At 36.1% G+C, this 18527-nt stretch overlaps 1 protein-coding gene across 5 annotated transcripts in view; it reads left to right on the forward strand.

Moving 5' to 3' along the window:
- Positions 1 to 18527, forward strand: part of CACNA2D3 (calcium voltage-gated channel auxiliary subunit alpha2delta 3) — a 409434-nt gene that overhangs the window by 313840 nt on the left and 77067 nt on the right. For all 5 annotated transcript variants that reach the window (XR_003536951.1, XM_027700391.1, XM_027700390.1 and 2 more), the window contains 10 exons: positions 4302 to 4385; positions 9412 to 9483; positions 9712 to 9773; positions 11643 to 11710; positions 13499 to 13544; positions 13700 to 13797; positions 14598 to 14691; positions 15361 to 15456; positions 16685 to 16806; positions 17370 to 17450. Coding sequence is in view for 4 of the 5 variants with exons in the window: in XM_027700391.1 (XP_027556192.1) it covers positions 4302 to 4385; positions 9412 to 9483; positions 9712 to 9773; positions 11643 to 11710; positions 13499 to 13544; positions 13700 to 13797; positions 14598 to 14691; positions 15361 to 15456; positions 16685 to 16806; positions 17370 to 17450 (823 nt within the window). In the remaining variant the exon portion in view is untranslated. The remainder of the gene's footprint in view (positions 1 to 4301; positions 4386 to 9411; positions 9484 to 9711; positions 9774 to 11642; positions 11711 to 13498; positions 13545 to 13699; positions 13798 to 14597; positions 14692 to 15360; positions 15457 to 16684; positions 16807 to 17369; positions 17451 to 18527) is intronic.

Below are 18527 nucleotides of genomic sequence, written 5' to 3' on the forward strand. Positions count from 1 at the left end.
CTCTTTATTTAAAACTATATGGAAAAGTGTGTAATTTTAGATAGTTATGCTTTTCTTCTGATATTTGTTCATTCAAGCTTTCCTATCAAACTTTGTAGACAAGAATACCTTTACAGGATTGCTTAATGCAAGTTACAGTTATACATACAATTGTTTTGTGTATTTTATTATGTGGAATTGAAGTTATATTCATGTGTTCAAGTTTGTCTTCTCTAAACAAACAAAACAGGATCATTCTCAAATGCTGTTGATATTAATACATTAAACAAATTTTGAAGTACTGATTCAGAAATGTGAAGCTTCATCCAATGATGCTTTGTTTTAAAATTGGAGAAGTTTTTTCATTACCTCATACCTTACTTTTGCACGTATTAGTAGTTTGTCAAGAAAGAACTATCCCTTGAAATTACTTTACCTCTTTGGGTTTTGGTTGTTGTTTAGTAGAGGCTTTCTTACTGTATTTTCTTACAGATGATCCCACATGTGTGGCTAAGAAAGTTCACTAAAATCTAGTGGTGCTTCCAAGGCTGCTATCACAGCAACTCACTCTCTCCTATCTCCCCATTATCCATATGGAGCACGTCTGAGAAATTCCGATCACCTTAGACCCAAAACTTGCAGCTGTTAAGATGTAGTTTACTCTCTCCATGATCAGATTGCTACACTCTGACTTTATAAACACGTGGCTGGTCATATTCAATGCAGATGGTTTGGGACTGCTTGTGTTAAAAAAAATAAAATCAAAGCAAAGCGTTTAATAATGGCACATGTAAATGGTTGTATATGGGGTGGTGAAAAAATGTGATTCAGTCCTCAAGCAGTACATGTCACATGTTGTTTGAATCATCCAGTGCTATAAGAGTTTGGCCCAGCCTCAAATAAAAGATACTGAGTAAGATAAAGCTCATTCTAATCACAAAATCAATTCCTGTGCTCTTTTCCCAAACAACAATGAGTTGGAGCCATCATGTAGTTTTGGGCAGACTAAAAGATTCTTCTGTTGCAGACCAGATATTTAACATTTTTCGGTTGGTTTTTTTTCCTCACAGGGGCTAACTACTATATAATATCACCACACATTTTATACTAGTCAAAGTAGATTAACAGTACACATTTTAAATCTCTCTCTTTTTCTCATGCACTTAAATCAGAATTATTTGGTAGAATTCCTAGTTTGCATCTTTCCCAGGGGGTCCCTTAATGATTTTTTTCAATGCTTTATAGTAATCTTGCAGATGGGTTTGGCTTCAGCTTTCAATCAGTATTTTATACTTCACCCAGGAGTCTTAGAGATAAAAGTTAGATTAGGTTTGCTACCAGACAAGAAGATATAACTGAATGCTATTTTTAAAAGCTGGGGGATTGCTTCTGTGTCCATGAATAAATTTTACTGAGAAATTAGTTAAGCAATAACACTAGAAAGAAACTGGAGAAGAATGACCATTTCAACAGTACTGTTAAGAAGTATTTTATATGTGATCTAAGTGCATTTATGTTTGACACCCTGGTTACATAAGCATAAAGATATGTAAATTTACTGCTGGAAATAAGGTGATATCTTCATGAAAATTAGATTTATAAGAAAAGTTTCTCAGATGTACAAATAATTGCCCTTTTTTTGGTATCACATCCTTCCTGGAAGTTGGTTTTTGTTTTCTCTGCTGTCATTTTCTGAACTATAAAATAAATCTATTCTTTACTTGTTGAATTCCTGTGTAGGCACTTAAACAGTAGCTCCTAAAGTGTAATTGCAGAATAAGGAGTTAGACATCTCAATACTTTATTAGTTCCTGTCCTAAATGTGTTTAAGAATTGTACTTTCAATTCCTTTGAATGCTTGTAGAGCTGAACTCCTGCTAGACCACTGGGGTTTTGGCTTTGTTTCTTCTAATCTAGATTTTTAATACATGAATGCTTCCAACTCTGGCCTTTCTGCAGAACTTTGGGTATTTTATCCAGCTCCTCATTTGATTGCTTTTGGTTTTTGTTCTCCAAGTGCAAGGTGTGAAATCTATATGATTAAAACAAATACGAAGCCCATAACCAGTATGATACAAATGGTTTGCCTTATGTTTGAAGCCTACTTCTGCTGTCAGACACTCAAGATCAACTACTATTGTCCTAAGTAAGGATTTGCACATGTGTCTGAGAATGCAATATAGGCCAGAAGCTCTTCAACATCTGTGAGTGAGGATGTAATTAAATATTGGAACCAGTACAGGAGCTGTTTGCTCTACTCAAATGATCCCAGCTAACTTCTATGTAACACTGTTCAGCTCTCAGTATTTCAGAGCCTGACTGTAACCATTTCTATACTAGAATGACTAAATCAGATCAAAGATTTGTTTGGTTAATTGGTGCAACCACAGAAAGTAGATGTAGTTACTCATTGTAAAGATTAAAGATAATATTGATATAGCTGCAGCCATAATGAAAGGCTTGCCAAACATAGTTACAAAAATCAAGCCCTGCTAACGAATGGGATGTTATCCTCTCATACGTTATTCTTGTGAGATTTAGTTATATTGGCTGCAAACTTGGTGTTTCAGTATTTGGGTATAGTTATCTCTGGCTATCAGAGCTGTCATGTAGCAAGAAGTAATTGTAGAACTGAGCTGCTTGAATTCAAAGTCTAGTATATAAGCATGTGCTGAAAGCAGAAGTTCTTTACATCTCTCTACCCGTCTGTTGAATAGTATTAGACCAGAAGTAGACAACCTTGTTGTTACAAGAATGGTGGATTTTAGCAGAAGGGCAAGAAAAGCACAGGAAAATACTTTTCAGTTACATCTACATCAATTCTCACAGTGTAGACTAAGACTTATATGAACAGAGTTGTTAGGATTTTTTATTAAAAAGAGTGTGATTTGACTCAGGATCGTATCCCACAGAATTTCCCAAAAAGAATAATCTGTAGAAATAATTGGAGTATCCATTTTTTTATGAGCAAAAATTAAGGAGGATCCGTGAAGCCTGTGCTAGAAGAAACTTTACAGTGCTACCAATATCTCAAAATCTCTTTGTGACTATGATGCTGCAGTCAATATTTTTACAAGTTTGCTGTTCTTCAGGAAGATTTTGTCATGCCTATTTTAAAGTATTGTAGTTCACAAAAGCAACTGTGGAATTCACATAAGAATTTCTAATTCGGAGAGGAAAAAGTCAGGCTGGGAATAACCTTCTTAATGCTCAGAGAGCAAGTCTTTCTCTTGATCTCTGTAATCTGCAGAATGTGATTAAAGTCCCTGCACCGCTGGCTGTGGTGATGAATTGCTCGTATCAAACACTGACAGGTTTGGTTTATGGTACAGTTGGTCCTGCCCTGAGGGAGGAGAATCAACTATACCTACTGCCTTGCAGGTACATTTTGTACCCTTCTGTGATGCTCTTGTTGAACAGTCAGAAAAGCAATTTGGGGATTTTTCATAGCATCCCAGTGTCTCCTGTCATACTTCATAAAAAGGTGGTTGTTTGCTCCCACTTGTATACATCATAAAAGATAAGAGACCAGATTTCACATTACGCTGATCCTCTCCCAAATTTACTTTTTTTTCAAATATAGTCTCCTAATTTAACTTAACCAGTTAGGTTCTTTATTCCCAAGTCTTCCAAAATGTTTGTTTCTTTCTTCCACTGAGACAGGTTTGTGTGGTTACACTAGTAGGCTGATTTTGAATGCTCAGCAGAGGGCAGAATTTCCCACATTATAAACACCTCGGTGTCAAATCAATTTGTCTCTAGAATGTTTATTTTAAATGTGTGATTTACAGCGTAACAGTGAGTAGTGATAAAACCCCCATATACTATCATTGTTAGTATGTTACTTTTTTCCCCATGAAGTTGTAGATAAAATGGAGTATCAGCAAATGTTAACACCATACTTCCCAAGACTTGCATCTTATCTTGTTTAAAGTGAAATGGGTAAACATTTTGTTGATAAGATTATAGTAAATATAACTTCCTGTACAGCTGAAAGAGCTAGTTTGAGACATTTAACATAAACTGCCAGATCCCAGGTCTCATGTATTTTCCATATGGGGAGAAGAAGGTACAACTGCTGAGTTTGATTTCCCAGTGTGTCCATCAAGAAAGAGATCATATAATAATCATGTGATGTAGGTTTTTAGTTCACAGGGAACATTTATGCAGCAGTACAGCGCACTTTGTGTGAATTAAGCTCCCTACTGCGAAGAGTATTGCACAAAATCAACATCCAGCAAATTTTTTTAAATCTTTGATACAAAATAGTTGTGCAGATAAAACAAGATGTGCTAAATGCTTCACCTTTTTTTTTATACCAGTATGAAGAGGGGAAGAAACGAAGAAAGCCCAACTACAGTAGTGTGGATCTTTCTGAGGTTGAATGGGAAGACAGAGATGATGTGGTAAGTGATGTGTTTTAAAACCCTGTCAGAAGACATTGTTGCATCCCACTACTGTACCTGGAAACTGTTTAAGTAGTCATTAGAGAGGCCACCTGACTACTCTCAGGAAGGGAAGGACAATAGACCCTTTTACTTCATTCAGAATTTTACAACTGTTTTGTATTGTTTCTTCCTTACATATGCATATACCACAAACACAGACTCTTTGTATTTTTGGTAAAACTCATCACCCTCGCAGTCTCCATGCATCCCATTGTGTATTTTTGCTGGACAGCAAATATAGCATGAGAGACAGGAATAGAATGTCTCCTTGGGGCTGGCCCAGACAACTGCTGAAACTCAGAAATAAAAGAATGAGTTTAACTTCTTTCCGTGAGATCCCTCTTTCCTTAATGGAAGTAATGAGAGCTGTTTTACTTAATGCACAAAATCAAAAAACATCAGATGAATATACAAAATTGGATTCTTTTACCTGTGTGCAGAGCACAGTTTCACTCCCAGCTCCTAATTCCAGACACATGGGTAGCTGCAGGAGCATGCATTCTATGTCCATCAGCTGTTATGCACACAAGGCTCTCCATTAACCTCATTTTTCAGTGCTCCATCTACTCTGTAGTTCACTCTTTATCTTATTCTTTCTTACCTTTCAGGCTTAGCCTTTTCTGCAGTACTGTATCAAAAGCTTTCCTTATGTCCATGGCTTAACCTCTGCCTGGTCTTTCTGTCACTTCCTCAATAAATCTGATTTGTTAGGCACGATTCGTTTTGTGTGAATCCGCGCTGACTGTCCTTAATTAAATCGTAACTTTCCAGGTGTTCCCCTTTCTGTCCTGTAATTTAGTTTTTCCCATAAGTTCCCTACTGCCAAAGTCACGACTACATGTCTATTTTTCATAGATGTCTCCTCGATCCCTTCTCAAATATCAGTACTGTGTTAGCTTCTCTCAAGTCCCTCGTACCTCTGCTTTTCCAGAGAGGTTTTGAATATATCCACTGAAGGTTCCCATACTTACTTTGTCATGTCCTTCCGAAATCTGGGATGGATCACGTACAACAGCCCCTGGAGTCTTGTCAGTCTTCAGATGTACTAATTTCTTGATCCCTGTTCTGACATAAGTCTATATTTTCCTTCTCCCTTACAAAATATATATCTTGCATTCCTCCCTCTCTCCACCCCCTTTGTGAATAGTGAAACAGTTCATCTATGTTTTAAGCAATGTCTGTTCCATCAGGTGATAGATTGTCCTCGGCCTTTCCTCGGAGGCCATCTTACTTCCTCAGTTAAAGTTTTGTGTTGGAGTGCACACACAAACTCTTTTGAATGTTTGTGTAGCTTTGTGCTGTTTCCTATGCACACACTATTTAAGGTTTCTTCATTAGATTTTCAGACATCATAGCAACCTTGGCAATCTCATTGGCTTCATGTTTTATACCTGGCTTTTTTTCTTATCTTTGATCACTTATTACTCAACCAGTTTCTCTGCTAATGACCTTTGAAAATTTCCTCTGTCCTTTCAAATGCTGTTACATACAGCCCTTAAACCTTTGTGATTTTTCTTCTTGCTCTTTCTCTTTGGTTTGTTTTCTTTTTTTGTATTTTTATTTCTTCCAATACTTCATCTGCTTAATTCTGAGATTTTAATCTCTCATTTTTAATCATATCTTAGCAGAAATTCAATGATTCAGTTAATGTAACATTGAACTATTTCTATGACATTGCAAATTTAGTTTTATTTATAATTGAGATTCTATCTGAATACATATGAAAGTCCAGATTAAACTCTATTTCCTTTGGTTGACATCCCTATGTTCTGTAATTTTTTCCGAAAATTTCTACCAGAAATTGCATTTTGTCTATCTGTAGGCCGCAAAATTTTCGTTTCACATTTTGATGAAAGATACTTAAGTACTTTTTTTTCTCACTTTTTGCCTTTCACCTATAAAACAAGCTTCTTAAAAATAAATTTTTAATTGTGTCATAGAGACAAGCTGCATGTGGCTCTGCTTTACCCAAGACCTTGCATTTGATGTTCTTGATTTTTTCCAAGCTTGGGTAGTAAAGCATTGTGTATTCAACTGCAGAGGGAAAGAATTAATGTATTCAAATAGCTGCTTTTAATAACATAGACTACTACTGGGATACTTTTCTCCCATGAAACACTTATGTGGAAGCTGATTAAGACTTTTTCTTAGTTTTTACCACATTAATTTAATGGTTATGTAGTTTTCCAAGAATATAGAATGATCTCATGCTACAGTAGTGAAACTGAGTTTTTAGCAATTGATTGGAAGATATTTAGTTGAAGGAGCAAGAATACTTATTGCTCTGAAGAGGTGAAGAAATTGGTTTTCTCTAGTGATCCAGTAAGGGAAAGGTGTCCAAACTAAGGTTATAATTTTTTTCACCATGAAATAGTGTTGTCATAAATGTATCAGCTCATTTTCCAGGTTAACAATACCTGCTATCTTGCTGTTAATGCATTTTATTAGAAACAGAAATTTTAGCATCAACTTATTAAGTTAACAGTGTCTTCCAGCAAGGTTTGCAAATACACAGGACCAAAGAGGAGAAGTTTCAATTTGGATAGAAATCTTTTTCTCATTAACTCACTTAAAATTCCTTTCTTATAATTTCTAGCTGAATGAAATATTTTTTTTTCCAAATAAAAAAGACCATGAATGAATGTTTTGGGGCTTGGAGCCAATTGAGGCAGTACTTATTTTATGCATTTGAGGAGGGAGATGAAACTGCAGAAGAGCTGAGAAACCAGATTACAAAGCCAAGAAATGCAATCACAGCAAGCAGAAAAAAAAAAAAAAAGAAAGAAAAGTAAAACTCTAAATCCCACATGCAAACTTGATCTTAAACACTACTGAGAGTTTGGAGAACCTTTTAGTAAATCTATGACTTGCCTGAGGCTTGTGGGAGGAATGGGTCTTAGACAACTGCAGGCACCAATAGGAGAAAAATGAAAACCATGTTAAAGATAAATGGAACTGTTCTGTAAATGTTAGAAAGTAGATGGTTAATTAAGACCAGCTCTCCAAGTCCAAAACCACAAAACTTAAAATAGGAAACTATTTCCAGAATTGCCTATTATGTATTGTTAAAAAAAAAATCTACAGTAAAATATATGCTTTATTTTATATATGCCTCCAGCTAAAAATTATTCTTTTACACTCACTGACAGAAGAGTAAGACTGTTAATTCAAATCTAGATGCCCTGGAATTAGATTTAAAGAGCTGCAAAGTTTGCAGTTTTTGATAGGTCAGCCATGCTCAACTTGTTCGTGAGAATAAAACCAGATACTTCACTGGCAAGTTTAGTCATTCACTTTTCACTCCATACTAACTCAGAAAGCCTGCAGAGTGCATTTATAAGTCTATCTTCACAATTTTTCATTAAAACCTGACTGAATCGCCCAATCTGGCATGAGGTACTCTGGAACAGGAGGTATTTATTCGCTTGAACATGATGTTCAAAATTGTGTTCAGATAGATAAGCAATGGAAGAGACATAAAAATGCTCCCTTTGTCAATATTATTCTGCATTTTGAATATTGAATTGATTAGTGATAGTGGAATTTTCCAATTGTAATGCAAACTACAGCTGCAAAAGATTTATAGGTGCTTTTTACCACAACAAGCGAAATAACTCACTTCTTCCATTAGTAAATCTAAGAGCAATCAAATGAAATGTTTCCATATATAGATGGTATGACTGTTAAGCAGTAACTTTCTTATTTCTTCCCTGAAGTCCTGAACTGATAAATAGGCAAATTCAAAGCCCTAATGTTGAGAATTTCTCAAAAAAACTCTGTATTTTCATTCTTCAGTTTCAGCCCGTGCCCTCAGAACAGCTGTGCCAGGGTAGCGTGTCCTCATCCTGCTGGTCATTTTGTCCTGTAGACCCGGGGGATGGATGTTGGTTTTTTTACTCTTCTTTTCATCATCATGACATGTTCACCTAAGGGAGAGGGTGTGTGTCCTCTGGGAGGAAGACTCTTCTCTCCTAGGGAGCAAATAGGTGTGCTGAGGGAAGAGGTTTTAGAGGTGGTGGGAAAGGGACTTTGCAGCGTAGGTTTGGGAGGCTGCAGCTCATGTAGAGGCTAGAAAACAGTTACAGAAAAACGCTGTTTGTGGTGATCTAGAAAGTAACAGATTTAACTTGAAGAGCAGCAGGTAAATCATTGTGTATAAACTCTTCTCCATTTATTTTCTGATTTCCCTAGCTTCTCTGAGTTTTCGGTTTATACAAGTAACACAACTTGGTTTTGAGGGGGATTTAAAATGTCTCTTGGACAACTTTGAGAGGGAGAGGTCCAGGCCAATTCTTAAAGCTGTGACTGACTTAGGGCTTCCATTACAGAGCTAAAATTTATTACCTTGCAAGAGGCACATGACACCAAAGGACAACTGAGGGAGTTGCAGAGCACTGCAGTTGTGTGTTCCCTCTGAAACAGGTTACTGATCAAACAGGCTGTCATTCTGTTTTCATGTTCTAATTTCTGATGCAGTTAGGATGAAGTTTCTGGTGCTGGTTTAGGATGCAACCCAATGTAGATTCTTAAACAGAATGAATAGTACAGGATAAGTGATGTTTTCTCTTATTCTGTATAGTTGTTGATGTAATTAAACACTGAGCCCTGGTCTAACTTCACCTAAATCCAACTAGGAACCTAGTCCTTACCTTCCCATGCAGTGACTGCAAAATTGTCAATCACACTGTGTCACATAAGATCCAGATTACTCCACAAAGAGCTATTTTACTATAAGGGATGCTGAAAGCTCGTATCTTCTGTGCCTTAGCAACGTGCCTAGAGTTGTATGGCAGAAGTCTTGGCCTATACAGTCAATAACAGAATCTGTAAGGGGGTTTTTCAGTGCATAGTAGAATTACTGAAAATGAGGAAATGAAGAAAATTGAGCACTGCTTAGGCCAAATGAGTGTACTGGAGAGCTCAGAGGTAAAAGAATTATCGAAAATGCAAATAAAGGGATTGACACACATTTCCTTCATTTCAGCTCCGAAATGCAATGGTGAATCGGAAAACAGGGAAATTCTCCATGGAAGTGAAGAAGACAGTGGACAAAGGGGTACAATGTCTAAAATATTATTCCAACTAAATACAAAGCAAGCAATAATTTTTAAACAGTTTTTAAGTTTGGTATAAATATTATTCACTGCAGTATATTTTTTTTTTTGCTCACTGAATGTAAACATTACTTATAATTTTATCAGGGACTAACCACTTGGTCTTTTATATATTTCTCATAGCAAACTAAATTCTTCCCCTGTCCCCTTCTTTCTTGTTCTTAATCTAGAAGCGGGTATTGGTGATGACAAATGACTACTATTATACAGACATCAAGGGGACTCCATTCAGGTAGAGCCGACCATAATAAATGGACATTTCATCCAACTCATTGGATCTGTGCTTATACAGAGCTTGTGAACTCATTAAAAGCTCATCAGCAAAAAGTTGACAATGAAATATCCCTGGACAATGCTGAAAATAGCAAGGAAAAGGAGCCTACCAGCATTCCTTTCAGCTTTTCCAGGGATGGAAAGTTTGTGCAAGCTCACACAGGCAAACTCCCAGTGTTTGTCATGGCTTACGTTTCATTGAAAAAATATTCAGTTGAGGTTTACATTGAACGAAAGGCTTTCGAAAGTACTTGGAGAGCTATAAATACTATAATCCATTTAAGTAACTACATATTGAGCCCCATTTTGATTTTTTTTTTCCACAACAAGAATGTAATGTAAAATGAGATAGTATTTCACTTCCAATTTGAGGTTTGGATGGTTTTTTTTTTCTCTGAACTACCTTTGGTGTATTTCTATAACTAAAACTGAGTACATTGGTCATTTTGGCATGCATTTTAGGAGGGGGAAAAAAAAGGAAAAGAAAGACAGGTAGTCACTTCAAAAATGCTCATATTTGAATTAGAAATAATCCATTAATAAAAGAGTACTAGTGCTAACTTATGCTTAAAGCAGAAGGGTGGCAGTTGCAATACTCAACTGAAATTTTCTTCAATGTAACTGTTTCACATAACTTGAGCTACATTGCCACATAGAGAAACTATAGGCACGTTTCTCTGACCTCTAATGCAGTGTTTATTCTTGTTGAAATTCACACATGAGTGGTAATACTCAGTGTAGGTTTTGTTTTGTTTTTATTTTGTGGAATTTTTTGTTGTTGCTGGGGGTTTTTTGTTTGGTTGGGTTTTTTGTTTTGTTTTGTTGTGGTTTTTTTTTCCTCTGGCACTGTCTATCTTGCCCTATTAAGTAAACAGATATATGCATGCAGTGCAAGTTATGATGCTGAGGACAGAAATATTTAGGAAAAAGTCCTGCTTTTTTAGTATGGTGTGTGTCTAGTTTTGATGGGTTGTAGTGTAGATTTGGGAAGACAGCAGGGGCAACATTTATTAAAATCTATACTGTAGTGTCAAAGATTTTTAGTGTTCAGCCCCTTCCCAGATCGAGCTGTTGATCGCAGCTTGTGCGCTCTTGGATTCGGTGCCTCTACATGTACTTCGAGTACTGGCAGATTCTTAGCCTGAGATAATCCCCTTGAATGAACGAATGCCAGAAGGTATTCTCTGTGTGTGTTCAATAACAAGAGGCATGGGATCCCCAGCCAGTTCATTAAACTTGGATAGTTTAAATGGTAGACTAAAAACCAAACCAAAACAAAGTATGTAACTGTTGATAATTTATGAAGCCAAAGTCAATACAAAAGAGCTATACTAGCTAAAAATATGAAACACAGAAAAATTAGTCCAAGAGGAGTCATGATGCTGTTGTCACATTGGAAATTCTTTTCCTCTCAGTAGCTCCATCAATTCCCATACTTCTGTAGTTTCTCAACAGCTTACTCTGATTACAAAAAATTGTCTCCTTCATTGTAAGGCCATGGGCATGTTCAAGGCCCAGCTGAAGAAATCTCATGCTGGGTGAACAGCAGTGAGCTTAGAGGGGCTCATTTATTAGTTTGCCAGAGAATAATGGTTTACTGCACCTCTAAGCCCACATAAATACAGCCAATTGTTGCAGCCACATCAGAACTGAAACGTCATTGAAGCAACTAGTTGTAAAATAAATATAATCTGTGAGGGTTTGGAAACAAACAGTTTTAAAGTTAATCATAGTACACTAGCTGGAGATGTTAGAAATGAAAATAGCTCTGAATGTCTGCTATTGTTTGTCTCACAGATTTCAAGGTCTGCTTTATTTCTCTGCACAGTTTAGGTGTGGCTCTCTCTAGAGGACATGGAAAATATTTCTTCAGAGGGAACGTAACTGTAGAAGAAGGTAAGACACCTACCTTCTCATGTTGCTTACACAGTAGTTTTATTGTTGATTTGGTAGTCCTAAAACTTTTATGTTTGTCTGCAGATTCCATAAGGTAATTAGATTTTTTTCTTTTATTTCTTTTTTTCTTTTATTTTATTTGAAGATCTTTTACTTCACAGGATTTTTGTCCTCAGTTATATTAAGCATAGTCAGACTGTGAATCTTCTTTAGATGTGATCATCTTCTGTCCTCTCTCAATGTTCCAGAGAATCACTCAGGCCCAATGTTAATTATTTGTGGTGTTTTCTGAATGAAGTAACCACTAAGAGCACTGTAATTGTTATGGCATTTTTGTTCACAGACTATACATTGTGAACTCTTTCAGAGCTATAATTGCTTTGGGCATTATCTACAAGGACTTACATATTTATAACAGCAGTAGAGGTAACCAGGGAAAGAACTGTTCTTTCTTTATGGTTTTGCCTTTTGATGAGTCTCCAATTAAATGAGTGCAGGAGTCCACTGTGTGTGGTGATAAAAGGTGTTTTGCAACAAGGTTTCTGAAGATGAAGGAAGAGTAGAGGCATTTCAGAAGATTGAAGAGAGATTTGAAAAGTTTTAGAAATTACTGAGCAAAAAATGCTTCAATATGGGAATTCTTTCAGATTTTATGCTGAAGTCTCCATTTCCAATTCTTCTTGTTTTGTCAGTGATGTCAAACAAGATACTTAATTTCTTCAGATCTTTGTTCCTCAGCTGTATTTTGTGACATGAATATGTTCCTGTACTCAGGAGAGATATAAAAAGAAATGCTTTGAAGTTTGAGTCACTTGAGCAGCAAATACTAGTCTAGATAGAAAGAGAGCACAGCAGGAGATTCAAAGCTGCTTGCTCTCCAAACTGTTCCCAACATACCTCTCACCGATGTTCTTTAATCCAGCCACACATCTCAGCAGTCTGATATTTGCTCCCAGATGCATCACCAGAAGTGTTAACATAACCATAACTAACAGATCCTTCTCTCCCAGTCTTACCTTCACTGATTCTCCATCACTGACACTTCACTGTCCTCTCCAAGGGCTACAGCTGTAGTTCTGGTTTTGGCTTCCCTGCTTTCCTTAACTGCTGTTGTTTTGTCATTGTTTATTATGTGATCTGGCAGGTTAAACCCAGACCCTGCCTTCTGATCCCTATTTTCTTATTGTCTATTGATAAGTGTTTTAAGAGTTTTTAAAATTGCCAAAGTACATTTTTATTGTGCTATATAACTAATGTTAGGGTTCTTATTTACAAGCATTTGCATGACCTGTTAGCACAAAAAAACTATTCTGAATGATCACATAAATTGTTGTTTGTGTTCATGGGCTGTGTCCTTAGGTTTTGAGGGAATTACAACTTTTTTCTTTAAAAGAGAACAGCTCACATGAAATGAGAAGTGTGTATTTTAGCATAAAGAACTTTACTGGCCAAAGAGAACAAGGGAGTATGAACAGGAGTCTGTTACCATTTTGTATTTGTCTTTATTCAGATTTTCTTCTTAACTTTAAATATATTATGTGAGTAATTTGTATGAGTTAAACATACTAGCACAAAAAAGTTTTCCTACCTTTTCAGTTTTAGATCTGATTTAGCTGGCTTTTGCAAGTTTGTTAGACCCTAAAGTGTATTTGAGCATAGTTTACTGTGATTTATTTCATTGTGGTAATAATGCAGTTTCCAAAAAGGGTTTATGTTATGGACTGTATGCAAATAACCATCTGTTACCCAGACTGCTCCCTAAATAACCCATTATTATTACTGTTACAGGTTTACATGATTTAGAACACCCTGATGTAGCTTTAGCAGATGAATGGTAAGCTTTAAATAAAGCATGAAATTGGTGTCTGTTACCCTTCTTGGTTTCATATTGTTTGTGCTTGCAGAGCCCAATTCTTTATGTTCAAAGACAAAGGGAGATCATTCTTACACATATAATAACATTTTAACGTCTTGACAACGTGTTCACAGGTCCTATTGCAACACTGACTTACATCCTGAGCACCGTCAAATGACTCAGTTAGAAGCAATTAAACGCTACCTCACGGGAAAAGAGCCATTGCTGCAATGCAAGTATTTTGTTAAACATGCACTTTAGTAGGCTTTACCCCAGCTAAAAACTGTTGTACTGAACCTTCTACAAAATGGAAAGCTACTTAGTTCAACCAGTGTTAATTTGAGATAGGATTGCTTGGCTGATGTAACTTTGGAATTTCAATCAGTGTTGAGCTTTATTCAGGGTATCAATAAAGATATTGATGATTCAGATTTCTGACTGTTGCAGTGAACAATATGCCTGAAGCAAATATTCATGTATCTTTTCAGATGATGTAGCTATGCTATGCAAAATTATCACTCCATCTGGTTTTGTAAGTTATACAGAATTGGTCTGAATCAATCCTTGGATCGTGCCTCTAAAGAATATATGAGATATTTCATGAGCATCTTAGGGAGGGTGGGTATGCAATTAGCATTTCTGAACTGCAAAGTAGAATAAAAAATTCAGGTGGATAAGTGCATATTCTGCCCACCTGCAGAAATGTGAGTGTTAGTAGACCTGCTTGTTTTAACCTTATGTAATGTGCAAATGGGAGCATTAGATAATATATACATGGACAAGTTACAAGAGAAGTGGAGGATCAATGTTTGGTTTTTTATCTAAATTGTTGTTAGTGCAATGAAATTATATAGGAAAAACTGCATTGTTGTAAAATACCATTTAATATAACGTAATGAGTGCTTCATAGTGCAAAACTTTTGAAAGCATATCACAGATATAATGTACAATGTAAGAAAACCTATTGTTTGGTCATCTAAAAAAATTTCTCTGTATGCACATGCATTTACTGATTTTAATATATTGTAACAGGTGATAAAGAATTGATCCAGGAAGTTCTGTTTGATGCAGTTGTGAGTGCACCAATTGAAGCTTATTGGACCAGCCTAGCATTGAATAAATCAGAGTAAGCAAGCTTTGTGTCAACCTTATCTATCAGCCATGGGTGTATTTTTGACAGATATGTTAGTGAACTGGTGGCATGTCTAACAGATTCTGATATGCATGAAGATAGTATTTTAACCATTTGATCCCAAATAGCACCAATTTTGAGTTCAGTCTTAAGTGCTTATCTTGCAGTGTACATCAGGATGATTAGTTGTAATTTCCACAATAAAACTAATGAAATTCTATGCTTGGTTGCTTGAGCAACATTCACACCTACGACTTGAAGCATAAACATCCTATGGAAGTGTTGAATGGACTGGGAGTAAGATCTGGAATTCCTGCCCACTTCAAAATCACTGAGTGCCAGTGGCTATTAAATAGTTGGTATATAGCTATGCCACACCTTTTTATGCTATGGCTTCCATATAAACCTTCCCTACAAATCCTACAAAATTTACTGTCTTTGACTTTTTAGTGATTCTTGGCCTAAATAGCATTTCTACACTGCATGTTTTTCCAAACCCACATGTCTATAACGTAAACCCCAGCATTTAAAAATAAATCAATAAATAAGGGAACTATGCTTAAGATAATATTTCTCAAAAACTACAGTACACTTGTACTTTCTTTGACCAGTAATATAGCTTTATCTTTTTACTGTCTAAAAGCATCATCTTTGCCATTTCAGAAACTCTGACAAAGGAGTGGAAGTTGCCTTCCTTGGAACACGGACTGGACTATCTCGTATCAACCTGTTTGTGGGTCCAGAGCAGCTCACTAACCAGTAAGTAACAAAGCTATGCTTAGCAGCCATATAAGCAAAGAAGGGAAAAAATGTTTTATTTTATGAAGCCCATCTACTGTTTCTTCAGATAGAACAAGTTAGAAAGATCTCATAGGATCCCTTCAATTCTTTGTTCAACTGGAACATTTGGAACAATGAACTATTTTACACCAGTAGCCCATGTATTTACTTTCTCCACACACATACTCCCAGCCTCACATCTTTTACTCTTCAGAGCAGGATTACGAAAATGCTACACCTGCAGATGACGTTTTTTTTTTTACTACCCCACCTAAAAACAAATACTTGTAGGCTTTTTCAGAGATTTTGCATCACTGTTGTGGAAAATATTTTCAGTGTTGAAATAAAGCCAAGTGGCAGAAGTGGACTGAGTGTAAGAGTAATCAAGAGATCTCATTACACAAGGGTTTCCTATTTTGCTTGGAGAAGATGTAATCTCATGGAGGTATTATGCATGCAAAAGAAAATATGCACTTGATATTTATGATAATATAATTTTATTTAATATAAAATTATATGGTGCCTATCTGACCACAACTACTGTTGTAGTTCAAGTAGCCTGACGGGTGAGATCAATAACACTCCAATTTGTTACTGTCAGACAGCAAACCAGAACAGCTGTGTGGACACCATACTTTCTCTTGTCACTTGACACAACTTTTCCTCTGTCAACATTCCCTGGAATGATTGAGGAATAAAGTAGTTGTTTATTGAGGAATAATTACTGAGGAATAATGTAGTTGTCCACTACCACCCCTTACATATTAATTGGAAAGTAGGCTGTAAAATAATTTCTTTTTTCACTACTTAAGAGCAAATACCAGTGGCAACATACTGTCAAATCTCCAGTGCCTTTTCCACCTTGTACAGTTCACAGTTCTTACATTGTGCTAAAAGAAAAAGGCCTTTTAGACTAAACATTTTTATTTGTACACATCAGTAAAAATGTTTTCAGCAGTACTTAGAGGTACTATTTTTCAGTACTTTTTCCATCTTTCACACCAAAAGTGATTGTAAGTGTGTCACAAATATTTGTTAGTGGCTAAATTTAACCCTTTTGTTGAACAAACAGTATTAGAAGAATTGTTTCAAACCATTTCCTTTCCCTAAAAATTGCATTTTGTTTTTTTATTGTCTTTCAAAGCTAGAAACTATTGTGTGCCACGCAACAAATAACAAGTGTTTTCTGTCTCTCTTTTTTCTCAAGAGACTTCCTGACAGCTGAAGATAAGGAGAACATTTTTAATGCTGACCATTTTCCACTCTGGTACAGAAGAGCTGCTGAGCAAATACCTGGGAGCTTTGTGTATTCAATCCCATTCAGCACAGGTCTGTCATTTTGTCATTCTCTAAATTCTGAGACATATATGATGCTGAAAGGATTCCAAGTATGTCAGTACTGGGTGGGCTCTGTAGCTAATCTCCAATGTTAATCTGAAATACGCATTGAAATCTGCAGCTACTTTACTGGCCCTTTGTCCAGGTGCATCTCTTACAGGGCTCCAAGGGAAACCCCAAGGTGTGGCTTTTAATATTTGCACAGGTTGAACTTACAGCCTGGTATTTTAAGCAAGACAAGTCCAACAGAACAAACGTTCACACTAATGAGAAACCCAACCAAAAATTGTCACCTTTGTTGCCATTTTAACAGAGTCAAAACTTGATAATCATTTCAGTGTTTTAAGCTTGGTTTTGAGATGCTGGGGAATTTACAATGGCAGTGCCTGTATGTTCTGTGCATACATATAGAACATGATGTTTACTACTTTATTTTCTGAGCACTAAATCCATGTAGACTGTTATTTCAAACCCGGGGGACAAAAGCTCAGTTGCCTCATTCTGCAATATGTTTTTTCAATTATTTTTACTTTTTTTCTTAATAAACCCTGCAGAAACCACAAACAAGAGCAATGTAGTGACAGCCAGTACTGCTATTCAGCTTCTGGATGACAGGAAATCTCCAGTGGTTGCAGGTACAATTGTTGTAGATTATTTGGTTTGTTATTTTTTTAAAAATCAGTTTAAACATTTCTCACTTTTTTGGGTTAGCAGGTATTTAATGTAGAAATATGATTTGAGAAGGTATCACATTTAACCAGTTCTAATATCGCATCAACAAGCTTTGGGTTTGGTTGTTTGGTTTTTAGTTAATTGTAAAAGAGACAGGCAGGTGTTGCTTCCATTTCCCTGATAATTGTTTAATATTGAACATTAAAAATTGCTTGGGTCCCATATTTTCTATCTAAAATAATGACAGGGTCTTTAAACCTTCTAAATGCTAAAGCATGTAAAAAACCTCTGTGATATCTACAAATGCATAATACCATGAAAAATAAGATTGGTGAATTTACAATCTGAAGCTCATCAGTGTTTTTTTACTTCTAATTCTGTAAACTTTAAAAACTGTGTGCTAGATGTTTTGTTTACAGTATGAAGCATTTTTAAGAATTTGCTTTGAATAATTTTTCCTTCCTCTCTTGTATGGCTGCATGTTTTCAGTTGGGTTTTTTTTGTGGGGAGACCTCTTTGGATCTGTGTAAACCTTTTTCCATGAAGATATCACTCAGCCAGCAACAGCCATTCAGAGACAAACAAGTATATGCATTATTCTTGTCCTCTTTAAGTTGGAGATCATAAATGTAACTTGTCAGTCCTACTTTTTTCTCTCTGAAAACTTTTAAGAAAGTACCCAGCATCTAGTTCAACTTTTAGGTTTTGTTACAGGGGTGACAATATTCTGTTTTAAGCAAAATGGCTTTGGAGGCAGAAACTGGAGCAGTGGTAAATGGGAGAAGTTTGAAGTTTTTATTAGCCAGACTTGGGAGACTAAAGTAAGATTATGGGTAACATTTTCAAATACCTCCATTGGAGTTCAAATTTGGCCAAAACGTCTCATTTTAATTTTTGTGAAGTAAGTATTCCTTATCCCCATTTGGTCTGAGTAGATTACAGAAAGCAGCAGGATGGGATACACATTTCATGTTAAATCACTCTATTCCCTAGAGGGATTTGACTGAAAATAAAGCTGCGCCAGAATGTTGTTTATTACA

The sequence above is a fragment of the Neopelma chrysocephalum genome, unplaced genomic scaffold (genome assembly GCF_003984885.1).
Source record: "Neopelma chrysocephalum unplaced genomic scaffold, ASM398488v2 Primary Assembly neopelma1_147, whole genome shotgun sequence".
NCBI classification, from domain to species: Eukaryota; Metazoa; Chordata; class Aves; order Passeriformes; family Pipridae; genus Neopelma; species Neopelma chrysocephalum.